Genomic DNA, 14,552 nt, shown 5'->3' on the forward strand with positions numbered 1-14,552 from the left:
CCCCTCCCTCCTGCTCATGCTCTCTCTCAAATAAATAAATAAATAAATAAATAAATGAATAAATCCTAAAATAAATAAATAAATAAATCCTAAAATAAATAAATAAATAAAATCCTAAAAAATAAATAAAATAAATGTTCTCCCAAAGGCCTTTGGCTCCATCTTGCTGAGTTGCAGCAGAGACCTCTGAGCTGAGCTCTTCTCATCTCTGACTCAATAGTAGGAATGTCCACTGTGTTCCTAACTATGATGGCCTGGGGATTTCTATAACCCCCCACTGATGGTCTCAGGAGATAAATGGGCTTTTCCCAAAGGCAAAGAAGTCGTCCATGTGTCTGAAGGGATACAAACCTACAAGTAGTAAAAACAGCCAGTGGCAAGCTTCTGGTGCAGCTGCTGTTTCCCGACTTTCAAAGGAATCAGCTTGGAGAGCTCTAAAGTCTTTGTAGGCCTCTGCCCTTTTCCTTTGATGACATGGCCATCTCCAGCATGCTTCTTCATAGCCTGTGGCTAGGTGGGCCAACAGGGTGACAGCAAGTGGCAGAAACTAGGGCTGGTGGATGCAATGTCTGTGTCACCATTTGGATTTGGTTGTGTACATCCAGCATGTTCTCTCTTTTACTGATCTGACCGAAGTTTCCCTCAAACACAGTTGAGTGCTTGAATACATCATACTCTCCTCCTCCCTTGTCCAGCTGTCACTGAAGTTTATTAAACTGGTCCACTGCACAGCCAGCCACTGGAAATTCACTAGGGCAGTGACATGGATTTACCACCCACGTTTACAGTTTATCTACCACCTCCAAGGGGTCTGTAATAGTTTGTTCTTTTTGCCTTATAACAAATGTATGGCTTAAAACAACACACACTCATTATCTCACAATTTCCATGGGTCGGGAGTCTGGGCATGGCTTCAGTGAGTCCTTGCCCAGGATCTCGCAAGTATGCAATCAAGGTGTATGCCCGGGCTGGGGCCTCACCTGAAGCTTGGGATCCTCTTTCAAGATCACATGGCTTTTGGGCGCCTGGGTGGCTCAGTCCGTTAAGCAACTGCCTTCAGCTCAGGTCATGATCCTGGAGTCCCGGGATCGAGTCCCGCATCGGGCTCCCTGCTCGGCAGGGAGTCTGCTTCTCCCTCTGACCCTCCCCCCTCTCATGTACTCTCTCTCATTCTCACTCTCTCGAATGAATAAATAAATCTTTAAAAAAAAAAGATCACATGGCTTTTGAACAAATTCATTTCCTTGAAGCCGTCCAATTCATGGTGCCTCTATCCCAGTTCCTATCTGTTCCCTTTACAACGTAAATCACAATTATTTTTTGTCAGTGAATTCCTTGACGGAAAGAACCTAGCAGAGTAGTTTAGCATATAATTGTTAGCTTAATCAAGTATTCTATTTGGCTATTTGTAACCCATATCACTTTGCTAATTAGTTTGCTATCATCTAGAGGGCAGAGCCCTTTATCATTCGTTTGTCTCCCTCCAGGGGGAGGTCTAGTCCAGCGCATGGTTTAGCATTGCTCAAATCTGATGTTTTTTTGTTTGAAAAAAATCAGATGCAAGAATAAAGGTAGGATCGGGAGAGCAAGAGAAGGTGTAGCACAGCAGAGGGATTTTGCGAAAACTCACGGGGGCAGAAAATGGGAGAGGCCCAGAGCATAAGGCAGCCATCTTACTTAAATTTCAAGAAGGCGGTCCACCCTCACGTGATGTCAGAGAAGACTGCAAGAAGCTGAAGACACGCCTCTCGCGAGAGGAAAGATAGCCCAGGAGCAAGTGTACGCCCGTCCGTGCCCCGCCTTCCCTGAGCCCCACCCACTCCCCGGTCCTCATTCCCACCTTGAACCAGCCACGTGTGACGCCATGACGCGTGCGTGCCCGCGGCGCAGGGGGCGGGCCCGCAGCGCGCCACCGGAGGAGGAAGTGGTGCGTTTGTTGCTCCCTCTGCGCCCACTGCTGGCTCCCGGGGCGCGGAGAGGGGCAGCTGCCGTCGCCGCTGCGTCGTCCCCTTTACTACTGTTTTCCTCCATGTGCCCCGGCGCCGTCGCTCCCCTTCCTCAGGCCGCCGCTTACCCCGGGGTCTATGGAAGTAATGGAAGGACCCCTCAACCTGGTGAGTAGCCCACAGAGGGTCGCGTCCGCCCTCGGGAGCTCTTGCTTCAGGAGTCCGGTCGCGTCTCCGGCTTGCTGCAGACCCTTGAGGCCGGGAGGCGGGTTTGGCGGGGGTGGGCCTGAGGGGTAGGGGAGGCGAGCAGGCGTGGTCCCCCAGCGGCTCCGCGCAAGCAGCTCCAGAAGTTGCCCCCTTTGGTATCCCCGGGAAGTTATCACGTCCCACTTCCCGCCGCCCCGGGGCTCCCCTTGTCGCAGTGCCCTGAGCGAGGGGCTTCCACCAGCCGGGAAAGCCGCCACCTCTTCAGGCTGGAGGGAATGCCTCCAAGCGCCACGTAACCACCTCGTTGCAGCCTGGAGGGGCTCTGAAGCCGGCCAGGCAGCAGTGGTGTGTAATGCTGGGTTTAACTTCTAACACATAGGGTCTGAAGTCTGAGCCTCCTTAGTTTGGAGAGTTGGAGTAATAGCCACCCCCATTTTTCCCTCCACCCATTTCTCATCTACATTCAGATGCATAAACTGAGAATCTCCCTTCTCGAATAAGTTAGAGACAGCTGGATAAAAAAGAGGGCCGTCCCTGTTTTTAGCTCCGTTTCATCACTTTAGGCATCATGAAAACACGGTAGGTGTTTGCCCTTCTCAGAAAAAGCACTCGCTCATAGGCTATTGGCATTTCAGATGTTCCCATTAAAACAGCAGCGAGCAACACAAGTTCTTTTCTGACTACTGACTGACTACTGCATCTTTCGGTTTCTTAGAGGGTACCTATTTTGGATAGAGAAGTCAGATTATTTAAGGTTGTAGACAGGCAGGAGGAACTTTTGGAGTCACAAGTTTGCAGTTTATTTGCGGTAGTGGGCGATGGTGGCATTGGAGAAAGGGAGGTAGGGAGAATTAGTTTCTCAGGTTGGAACGCTGAACCCTAGTGTCGTGGAAGAGCCCTAGGCTGCATTTAAGCCATTCTATAGAGACGCAGTAGAGCTTGGTGGTTTGAATAAGGATTCAGGAGCTAGACTGCTTGGATTTCAGTTCTGGCTTTGTCACTTAATAGTTCTGTGACCTTGGGCAAATTAGTCGACCTCACCCTGTTTCTGGTTTGTTGTGAGGATTAAAGGAGTAAATAGGTGTAAAGGGCTTAGAACAGTACCTTGTACCTAGTACAATGTAAGAGTTAGCTATCATAGTAATCAGACCATAAGCTCTTAATTTAAAATCTCATTTGTAAAATGAAGGCTTGGGCTTGCTGCGCTTGAAAAGCCTAAGATTCTAGGACCTATAGCTGTTGTTCCCAAATAACCGATGCCAGGTTAGCTGCTCTGAGAAGCGCCTCCCAGTTTTAAGTGGAGCCTGCCCGCATTGGTAAGAGTTGTTTACACTTAAAAAGAATTGGACAAGATTTGTGAGTTTTTAAAAACCAGGGACATATCTTGCACTTTTTTTGTTTTTAAGGTGACGTATAGTTTACAGTGAAATATAATAGATGGCTCAATACTGAAACTTCACAGGAATATTATTAGAAATAACCAGCAATTTACAGAGTGCTTCAAAGTTCAAGTGTCCTTGCAAAATGACCATTGGTTCAGTTCCAGTTAGCGTCACTTTATTTGGCTAGAGGCTGCAACATAATGCCAGCCAACTGCCCCACTAGTGTGTGGTAGCTTATGAGAAGACTGGAGCTGGGTGACAGTTGTAGATGGAGCAGCAGAATCACCAGTTTAGGGCGCCTGAGTGGCTCAGTTGGTTAAGCGACTGCCTTCGGCTCAGGTCATGATCCTGGAGTTGCAGGATCGAGTCCCGCATCGGGCTCCCTGCTCGGCAGGGAGTCTGCTTCTCCCTCTGACCCTCCTCCCTCTCATGCTCTCTTTCATTCTCTCTCTCTCAAATAAATAAATAAAATCTTAAAAAAAAAAAAAAAGAATCACCAGTTTAGGAAAAATTAGTTAAATGGTGACAGTAGTATTATCTTTCTATAGAGGAGAATTTTGGCTAGAGCCTTGTCAAGTAGGCTAGCATAGTTCCACAATCCAGCCATAAAATATACGTGGACAAGTATCAGAAATTTGGCATCTTGAATTCTTACCGTTTGAGATTTGAAAGATCTGAGTTCTAGCTTAGCTGTTTATTGGAAGATAACAGTTGGACAGAGATTTAACATTTACTTGAATCATTAAGTGCTAAGTACCAATGAGAAGCCTCTGAATTTGTCACTCAGTTTTAAAAGATGGTTGGTTTTTTTTAAGACTATCACTTTTTTTTATGTCAGCAGTTAACCAACTTAGTGTCCAGTTGACTAAACGTGAGAAATAGTTCTCAGTGCTATGATTTAATGAGTGCCTGTGAAAATCCCAGTAGTTTATATAGGCTTTTTCTAATGACATTATAGTGTAGTCCAGATTTGTTGTATAAGGGCTTATTACAGTACCTAGGTTTATAATTATGTGTCCTCAGAGCATCCTTGGAATTTAGGAAGAATTGCTTCCCAGTTTTACAGAAAAATAAGCCTAGACTGAGAGAAATTAAGTAATTACTTAGATTGGTGGATCACAACTTATTTTAATATCATGACCTTTTCTAACAATAGTTCTGAATTAATGTACAGTACTCACCATTTTCATTTTAGTATGGTTCTTATTTATATTGAATTGTGGATTCTGTGTCATTAGTGCCTTTGCTTTAGTATTGATTCTCTTATGGAAGGTTTGCAGAAAGGGCCTTATGTGCTTATTTTCTGGCGGTAGATTTTTAAGATACAGAGAGATTGGTTCAAAAATAGTCATTTAAATATATAATACAGATACTGTGTTCTAGTTCTCTGGTTTTTGAAATTGGTCAAAAGAAAAACTAAATCATATTTCCATTGTTGGGGGCAGAGGAATAACTAGTCTTTGGACTGAATAAGTTTTGTTTCATCAGTTTTTTTTCTTTGGTCAATTTTTAATATAGAAAAATTATAACTTATAAAGCTACTTAGTGTATATTTAGGCATTTCTTTCCATTTAAATTTGTCAGAGTGAGTGCTGGTAGCGAATGTCAAAACTTGGCGTGAGATAATTTGTAGTTCTTTGATATGTTTACTGCCTATTTGGGAAGTGATGTCAGACCTTAATTTACACATGACTGTTGCTCATGCTTTGTTTACGTACTCTGCAAACTCTTAAGGACAGGGTCCATGTGACTATGTGGCCACAGTTGTATGTGTTTGGCTCTATTAAGTGCCGAGAATGTTTTGTTGAGTAACTGAGCTTCCCTCTAGAGTGGTGATTTCTCTTCTAAGACAAGGAATCAGATACATGTTCCAGAGAATGGCCTTGTACATACCTGGAGCCTTTATATAATTATCCCATATTACTTATGGTGGCAGTAAAATCTTTAAGGTAAAAAAGAGGCTGTTTTGAACCACTTCCTTGTTGCCCTAAAAAATTTCAAGTTCATCCTGTCACAGCTATGTTGGGCCCAATGGAAGCACTCTGGGGAAAGGTGGTAGAGCACTAAGACTTATTCAACAATTACTAAGTGCTAGGATTGGCATCCGGCACTTTACATATATAGTTGACCCTTGAACAATGTGAGGATTAGGGGTGCCAGCCTCCTGTCTGGTCAAAAACTCCATGTATAACTTTTCACTCCCCAAAGACTTTTTTTATGATTATACTGTCAATTTTTATTTATAACATTACTACCTTCCTTAAATTTCTGAATATTCCTTTATTATTTCCACATTTTCTGTATATTCAACAATAATCATAAATAATTTTTAAAAAATATTTATTTATTTGGGGGGGCGGGTGATGGGCAGAGGGAGAGGGAGAGTAAATCTAAAGCAGACTCCCTGCTGAATGCAGAGCCTGATGTGGGCTTAATGTGACGACTCTGAGATCATGACCTGAGCTGAAATCAAGAGAGTCTAACGTTCAACGGACTGAGCTACCCAGGCACCCCCCCCATAAAGAATATTATTAATACATGAGAACATAATTTAAATATGCCTCTGTTATTTTACCAGTATTTACATAAACTTAAATATTTCTGTTTCCATGACCCTAATAGTCTTATTTATGTAATGTTTCAAGTTTTTATTTAAATTCTAGTTAACATATAGTGTACTCTTAGTTTCAGGAGTAGAATTTAGTGATTCATCACTTACATATAACACCCATTGCTCAGTCACAAGTATCCTCCTTAACACCTGTCACTTAGTCCACTGCCTCCCCACCCCCCACCTACCCTCCAGCAACCCTATTTGTTTTCTGTAGTTAAGAATCTCTCTAATGGTTTGCTTCCCTCCTTTTTTCTTTCTCTTATGTTCATCTGTTTTTTTTTTCCCTTAAATTCCACATAATGAATGAAATCATATGGTATTTGTCTCTCTAACTTATTTCGTTTAGCATAATACTCTAGTTCCATCCACATCATTGCAAATGGCAAGATTTCATTCTTTTTGATGACTAATACTCCATTGTATATATATATATACCACATCTCTAACCATTCACCAGTCGATGGACATTTGGGCTCTATCCATAATTTGGCTATTGTGATAATGTTGCTATAAATATTGGCATGCATTGGTCCTTTGAATCACTATTTTTGTATCCTTTGGATAAATTCCTAGTAGTGCAATTGTTGGGTCATAGGGTAGTTTTATTTTTAACTTTTTGAGGAACCTCCATACTCTTTTCCAGAGTGGCTGCACCAGTTTGCATTCCCACCAATAGTGCAAGAGGATTCCCCTTTCTCCGCATCCCCGCCAACCCCTGTTACTTCTTGTGTTGTTAATTTTAGCCATTCTGACAAGTGTGAGGTGATATCTCACTGTAGTTTTTATTTGTATTTCCCTGATAATGAGCAATGTTGATCATCTTTTCATGTGACTGCTGGCCATCTGGATGTCTTCTTTGGAAAAATGTCTATTCATGTCTTCTGCCCATTTCTTAACTGGGATTGTTTTTGGGGTGTTGATTTTGATAAGTTCTTTATAGATTTTGGACTAACCCTTTCTCAGATATGTCATTTGCAAATATCTTCTCCCATTCTGAAGGTTGCCTTTTAGTTTTGTTGATTGTTTCCTTGAAATCCCAGTAGTTCATTTTCGCTTTTGTTTCCCTTGCCTCTGGAGATGTGTCTAGTAAGAAGTTGCTACGACTGATGTCAGTGGGGTTGCTGCCTGTGTTCTCTAGGATTTTGATAGTTTCCTTTCTCACATTTAGATCTTCCATCCCTTTTGAATTTATTTTTGTGTATGGTGTTTAAGAGAGTGGTCCAGTTTCATTCTTTTGCATGTTGCTGTCCAGTTTTCCCAACTCCCTGAAGACTTAACTAATAGCCTACTGTTGACTGAAAGCCTTACCAATAACATAAACAGTTGATTAACACATATTTTGTATATGTATTATGTACCATATTCTTACAATAAACTAGAGAAAAAAAAATACTAAAATCATAAGGAAAATACTTTACAATACTACACTGTAACTGGAAAAAAAAAATCCACGTGTAAGTGGACCTGTGCAGTTTGAACCAATGTTGTTCAAGGGTCAACTGTATTATTTATCTTCTTAGTAGCTGTATATTTCCCCATTTTACTGATGAAGAATTGAAATGCCAAGTAAATGTGATAGTGGGATTTGAAAGCAAGATTCTCATTAAAATAGTGATGTTACTGTTAGATCAGTGTTTGCCTATTTGTTTTGACTGTGATCCACAGTAAGATTTTTATGTAATGACCAGTACACACATACATATGTATATATTACTGCAGAGCTGCCACATTTTGCATATGCCTCTTGAAATTGTGCAAAATGCAGGGGCTCTCATAAATTTCACCCAAAACAAAACTCTAATATTTACTATTACAAATATTTTTTAAAACTTTAAGAGTAATATTTACTATTATTTACTATATAATGTTTCCTATTAGGTTTTTTAAACTCTAATATTTACTATTAGAGCTTAAATATTTACTCTAATATTTACTATTAGGTTTTTTAAAATGCTGGTTTTGACCCACTAAATTGATTTCACAACTCACTGGTGGATTGTATCCTACAGTTTGTCTTCACAGCAGATGGTGGCAGTTCTGAAGAAAAGTAAGCTACACTGGAAAGGAAGTAGGAAAAAAGATGCAGCAGAGCTGCATGTGGGAGAAATTGATCCTTAGACTTAAAATCAAAAACAGGTCTTGGACTTCTCTAACACTTGAACAGTTATCGTAAGTATAATTACATTACATTAGTTTGACAGGTCAATTCAGTACTTACTTTACTGTTAGGAGATACTGTTTGCCTGTAGGAGACTTACAGTGAATTTATTGGGGAAGGGAGAGTAAATGCAGCTTCTCCTTTGCTCTCTATTGAAGACTCTACCACAAGGTTCAAGAGGACGTTACATTTTCCTCTGCCTTTTTGGTATCGTGTTTGTTATGGTGTTCCTCTTGTCATCTTTACGTACAGCTTTCCCCAAGGGCACGGAAATAAATACATGAAAAGTAATAGAAGGTAATACTGTTTTCCTTTGGGAAAAAAGACAATACTGAATCTGTATTTTTAAAGCAGTTAGTATGTGGAAGTAGGAGGTATTTCTTGGTGGGGGCAGTCACTAAGTAATCTAGTTGTAGTTAGGATTTTCACTGGTTGCAGGTGATGAAAGCCACTTAAGATTAGCTAATGCCAAAAGGGATAGTTTATTGGAATCAAAAGAAAGGTGCAGGAAGGGCAGGGCTACAGTGTAGGTGGGTCTAAGAACATACGGGACCTGAGACTCAAAGATAATCAGATTCTCCCTCTGCCTCTGCAGGCTTGACTGCTCTACTTCTCTCTGCAGACTTACATTATTTGGTTAATTCCTGAATGTCACATTAGTTACAACCACTTAAAACTTTCTTGACAGACTCTGTGTTCCTAAGCTTGAAAATCTAGTGGAACAAATTCTTTAGGTGTCCAGGGGACGAGGTAATATAAGAATATGGCAACTTCCACAAGAATCCTATTTGATTACCTAGGAAGAAGAGCAGTTAACGGGAGTGGGATTATGTGTAAAGTGTTGGCTGTTTCTGAGGAGGATTCAACAAGGGAGGAATTTGTACAGGGCATACAGTAAGACATTACTAAATCTGAAGCTGTTTTACTTTTTGTAAATGTTTTAGAGCATTTTGTAGTATTGGGCTTTCATTTGTACTCAAGAGGGAGTAGGAAAATTCTGGTTAAAATGCTCTAGAGATTGGTTGTTGGATGAAATAGTGAATGAAGTAAGTGCACCAAGGACCAATTATTTCTTTGTATATATGTATATACATATATGTAGTTATTTTAGATTTTGATGCAGTTTTATTCTGATATTTTTCTGAAATACAGTAATGTTATGTCAGCATTTATCAATCTCCCATCCTTCCATGCGACTTAGCATTCATTCCCTCATCCAGCTAACCCAACAACTGTGAGTAAGTACTGTCTCCTCAGATACTGTTCTGGATCTCAGGCATTCAACAGTGAATGGGACAAGGTCCCAATTCTTACAGAACTTTTGTCCCACGTCTCTAGTTTTCATCTGTTGTGTCCTCATTCCGTATTTTCTTTAATATCTGAAGCATAGTTACTTTGAGTTCCTTGATGTGAATTCCAAAATATGGATTATCTCTAGGTCTGTTTCCGTTGTCTTTCTCTTTATTATCAGTCACTTTTTCCTGCTTCACATGCTTAGTAAGTTTATTGTATGTCATGCATTGTGGATGATGTGTTTGTTGTAGAGACTGAAATAGGAATTTTCCTCCAAAGAGTATTTTGTTCTGGTTGGCAGTTAAAATACAGGCAGATCACCATGATCTAGTCTAAATTCGGTTTTTAGGCTTTATTAGGGTGGGTCTATTTTGCTTTTACCCATAATGCATAGAGTGTGATCCTTAGTCCCAGGGCTGACCTTCTGGGGCCTGAACTGAAAGCTCTGGTGTTCACCAAGGTTACTGTAGTCTGTACAGCCTAAACTGCAGCCTGTCTCCCCAATGTTGTGTGGCTTCTGAAATGTCTGCGCAGTGTCTGCTAGGCCTTCTGGAGTTATACCCTGTGCATGTGCAGCTTAGGCATTTGGTAAGGACCTGAGAGGACTTAAAAAAAAAAAATTATTTATTTGTCAAAGAGAGACAGAGAGCACAAGCAGGGGGAGAAGCAGGCTCCCCGCTGAGCAGGGACCCCCCAATGCGGGGCTCGATCCCAGGACCCTGGGATCATGACCTGAGCCGAAGGTAGCCGCTTAACCGACTGAGCCACCCAGGCATCCTCTGAGAGGATTTTTTATGCCTATTTTTAGGTTGTCTTCTTCACTGCAGTTCCCTCCAATCCTGGACCCTCCTCAAATTCCAGCCTTTTGACTCCAGTCCCCATTCCTCTTTCCCAATTAGATACTGCCGTCTACTTGGGTTTTATTTTTCTGCACTACATTTTGGAAAGTGCTCTCAGAAAGAAAGCCAGGTGAATGTAGTTCTCACCTTGTGCTTTTCCCTTTTCTTGAAAATGTAGCCTTCTGTTACTTTTTTGTTTAGTGTCTGTAAACTGTTTTTTTATATACTGTATCCAGCTTTGTAATTGTCTACAGCTGGAGGTAAGCCAATGCTAGCTACTCCCCCATAGGGGGATCATAAATCTAAATCTCCATGAGAATTCAAGAGGTTCTCAACAAAATTATATCAGTTTATTGTAAACCCTAAATGCCAGAGAGTACTTTAATATGAGATTGTAGTATCATGAAATCTAATACTTAGTACTCAGTGACAAGTATCACAATCTCATGAGGATTGGCCAGTCACTGCTTTCCCTATGTAAACATCTATTTCTAGGGCTGCTTGGATAGCTCAGTCAGTAGAGCATGTGATTCTTGATCTTGGGTTGTGAGTTGAAGCCCCACATTGGGTGTAGAGTTTACTTAAAGAAAAAATTTTCTAGATAGAGTTTGAGGCAGCTTACAGTGAAAGATGAAGATGCCATACTATTAATATATGACTTATACAGTAAAGTATTGCAAGATTTAGGAGCTTAAAATAACACACATTTGTTTTCTCACAATTTCTGTGAGGCAGGAATAAGGGCATGGCTTAGTTGGGTCCTTTGCTATAGGGTCTCTCAAGACTGCCCTCAAGGTGTCATCTGGGGCTGCAGTCCCATTTGAAGGTTCCACTGGGTCAGGAGCTACTTCCGTGCTTACTCACATGGTTGATGGTAGGATTTAATTCCTTGAGGGCTTTGTAATCAGCGTTTGGATTCAGTTCCTTGCTGGTTGTTGGCAGACTACGCTCAGTTTCTTCCACGTGAGCCTTTCCATAGGGCAGTTCACAACAGGACTGGTGGCTTAGTTAAAGTGAGCAAGGGAGAGAAAGTGCTACCAAGATGAAAGTGACAGTCTTTTGTAAACTAATCATAGAAACAACATCCACCACCTTTGCTATATTCTGTTCCTTTAGATGCAAGTCACTAGGTTTAGCACACATGAGAGGGGAAGAGATTACATAAGTGTGTGAATACCAGAAGGCAGGGGTCATTGGGAGCTACATCAGAATCTGCTTACTACAGTTGTTGATAGAGAAGCAAAGAAAATAACTGAATCAACAAAGAATATCAAGAAAATATAATTGTGTGGGACTACATCAAACTAATAAGCTGCACAGCAAAGGAAATCATCGACAAAATGAATAGGAGAAAATATTTGCAAATCCTATATCTGATAAGGTGTTAATGTCTAAAATATATCAAGAATTCATATAACTCAATAGCAGAAAAGCAAACAGTCCAATTAAAAAATGGGCAAAGGGGGGCGCCTGGGTGGCTCAGTTGGTTAAGCGTCTGCCTTTGGCTCAGGTCATGATGCCAGGGTCCTGGGATCGAGCCCCTCATTGGGCTCCCTTCTCAGGGAGCCTGCTTCTCCCTCTCCTCGTGCCTGCCGCTCCCTGTGCTTGTGCTCTCTGTCAAATGAATAAATCTTTTAAAAAAAAATGGGCAGAGGATTTGAGTAGACATTATTCCTTTTTTTTTTTTTTAAGATTTTATTTATTAGAGGAAGAGAGCATGAGTGATGGAGAAGTAGGATACCCTCCTGAGCAGGGATCCCGACGCAGAGCTCAATCCCAGCACCCTGGGATCATAACCTGAGCTGAAGGCAGACACTTAACCAACTGAGCTACCCAAGCACCCCAAATAGACCTTTTTCTATAGGAGACATGCAGATGGCCAACTGGTACATGAAAAGATACCTAAATCACTGATAATCAGGAAATGCACATCAAAACCACAATGAGATACCATCTTACCTATGTTAGAATGGCTAATATCAAAAAGGCTAGAAGTGACAATTGTTGGCTAGGATGTGAAAAAAAAGAGAACCCTTGTGCACTATTGGTGGGAATGCAAATTGGTGCAGCCACTGTGGAAAACAGTATGGAGGTTCTTCAAAAAATTAAGAATAGAACTACCTTATGATCCAACGGTTCCACTTCTGGGTATTTGAAGAAAATGATATATGGACTTGAAAAGATATATGGACTCCATATTCATTGAAGCTTTATTTATTTATGTATGTATGTGACAGAGAGCGAGAGCAGGAACACAAGCAGGGGGAGTGGGAGAGGGAGAAGCAGGCCTCCCGCCGAGCAGGGAGCCCGACGTGGGACTCAATCCCAGGACCCTGGGATCATGACCTGAGCCGAAGGCAGACGCCTAACGACTGAGCCACCCAGGCGCCCGAAGCGTTATTTATAATAGCCAAGATATGGAAACAGCCTAAGTTTCCATTGATGGATGAATGGATAAAGATGTGGTACTTATACACTGGGATATTATTTAGCCACACACACACACACACAATGAGATCTTCCCATTTATGGCAAAATGAATGGACACAGGGCATTATGCTATGTGAAGTAAGTCAGAGAAAGACAGATATGTGTGATTTTACTTACATATGGAACTTAAAAGGCAAAAAAAAAAAAAAACACCAAAAAACCAGGCTCATAGAACAGATTGGTAGTTGCCTTAAGTGGCGGCGAGGGGGTGCTCAGAATAGATGGAGGAGGTCAGAAGGTACAAACTTGTAGTTATAAATAAGTCCTGGGATATAATGTATAGCATGGTGACTGTTGCTAATAATACTGTATTGCGTATTTGAAAGTTGCAAAGATAGTAGATCTTAAAAGTCTTCATCTGAAGAAAAAGTTTTGGGGCAACTGGATGGCTCAGTTGGTTAAGTGTCCGACTCTTGATTTCGGCTCAGGTCATGATCTCAGGGTCATGCTTAAGATGCTCTCTCTCAGGCGCCTGGGTGGCTCGGTTGGTTAAGCGACTGCCTTCGGCTCAGGTCATGATCCCGGAGTCCTGGGATCGAGTCCCACATCGGGCTCCCAGCTCAGCGGGGAGCCAGCTTCTCCCTCTGACCCTATCCCCTCTCATGCTGTTTTTCTCTCTCTCTCTCAAATAAATAAAATCTTTAAAAAAAAAAAGATGCTCTCTCTCCCTCTCCCTCTGCTCCCCACCTCTTAAAAAAAAGAAAGTTTTTTGTAATGTATGGTGTATGATGTTAAATTATTGTAGTGATCATTTTCCAATATATACAAATATCAAGTCATGTACACCTGAAACTAATAAAATGTTACATGTCAACTATACCTGAATTAAAAAAGAAAATATCCTGTGGGAAGCAACTACTAATGATTAGTTAACTGTGATATATTAGAATGGAAAAGATAATCAGGACAGAAAAGACTAATTTTTTATTTTTATTTTGAAGTATTTTATTTTGAAGTATAGTTGACAGTGTTATATATTAGTTTCAGGTGTACAACATAGTGATTTAACAATTCTATACATTACTCAGTGCTCACTATAAATAGTCACCATCTGTCACCATACAACGTTGTTATGTTGTTATTGACTATATTGCACTTTTCATCTCCGTGACTTATTTTATAACTGGAAGTTTGTATCTCTTAATTATCTTCACCTATTTCGTTCATCAGCCCACCCCTCTTCCCTCTGGCCACCACCAGTTCTCTGTTTATGAGTCTGTTTCTGTTTTGTTGTTTTGGAAAACACTGATTTTTATGAAAGATTTATATACACTTTTAGAAGAAATCCAGAGGGTTAAAACAGACAAAAAATTGAGCTCATTTGTTTATCAGCAAGGGAGATGAAGATGGGTTAATGGAATTGAAGCTCTTGAAGAGTGTTAGGTTGCTTTTTCCGCCTAACAGTTTCCTGGCCAGGATTGATACTTTAAGAAAAAGATAAATAAAATTTAAGCTTAATTTGTTTTGTTTAGTAGCCAAAATAGATGCATTCTTGGCTTAAACATTTTTTGACTGGTTAGTGAAACCATTCATAAAGACCTGGAGTGTCTTTTACCCTTTCTTAATGAATATGAAATATTGAGATACAGCCTTTTCCATAAATCAGTGCATCTTGAAATACTT

The 14,552-nt window shown here is 40.8% G+C and overlaps 1 protein-coding gene across 3 annotated transcripts in view; it reads left to right on the forward strand.

Annotated features, from left to right (window-relative positions):
- The first annotated feature begins 1,870 nt into the window (after nt 1–1,870).
- Nucleotides 1,871–14,552, forward strand: part of LOC118019622 (nuclear receptor-binding factor 2) — a 34,567-nt gene continuing 21,885 nt past the window's right edge. Inside the window, exons 1-2 of one of the 3 annotated variants that reach the window (XM_035019017.1) lie at nt 1,872–2,114; nt 8,159–8,318. Coding sequence is in view for 1 of the 3 variants with exons in the window: in XM_035019011.1 (XP_034874902.1) it covers nt 2,085–2,114 (30 nt within the window). In the remaining 2 variants the exon portion in view is untranslated. Of the gene's footprint in view, nt 2,115–8,158; nt 8,319–14,552 lie in introns of all 3 variants that reach the window. The other 2 variants (XM_035019024.1, XM_035019011.1) reach the window with 2 other exon arrangements.

The sequence above is a fragment of the Mirounga leonina genome, unplaced genomic scaffold (genome assembly GCF_011800145.1).
Source record: "Mirounga leonina isolate KUSES-001 unplaced genomic scaffold, KU_Mleo_1.0 Mir_108, whole genome shotgun sequence".
Taxonomy (NCBI): domain Eukaryota; kingdom Metazoa; phylum Chordata; class Mammalia; order Carnivora; family Phocidae; genus Mirounga; species Mirounga leonina.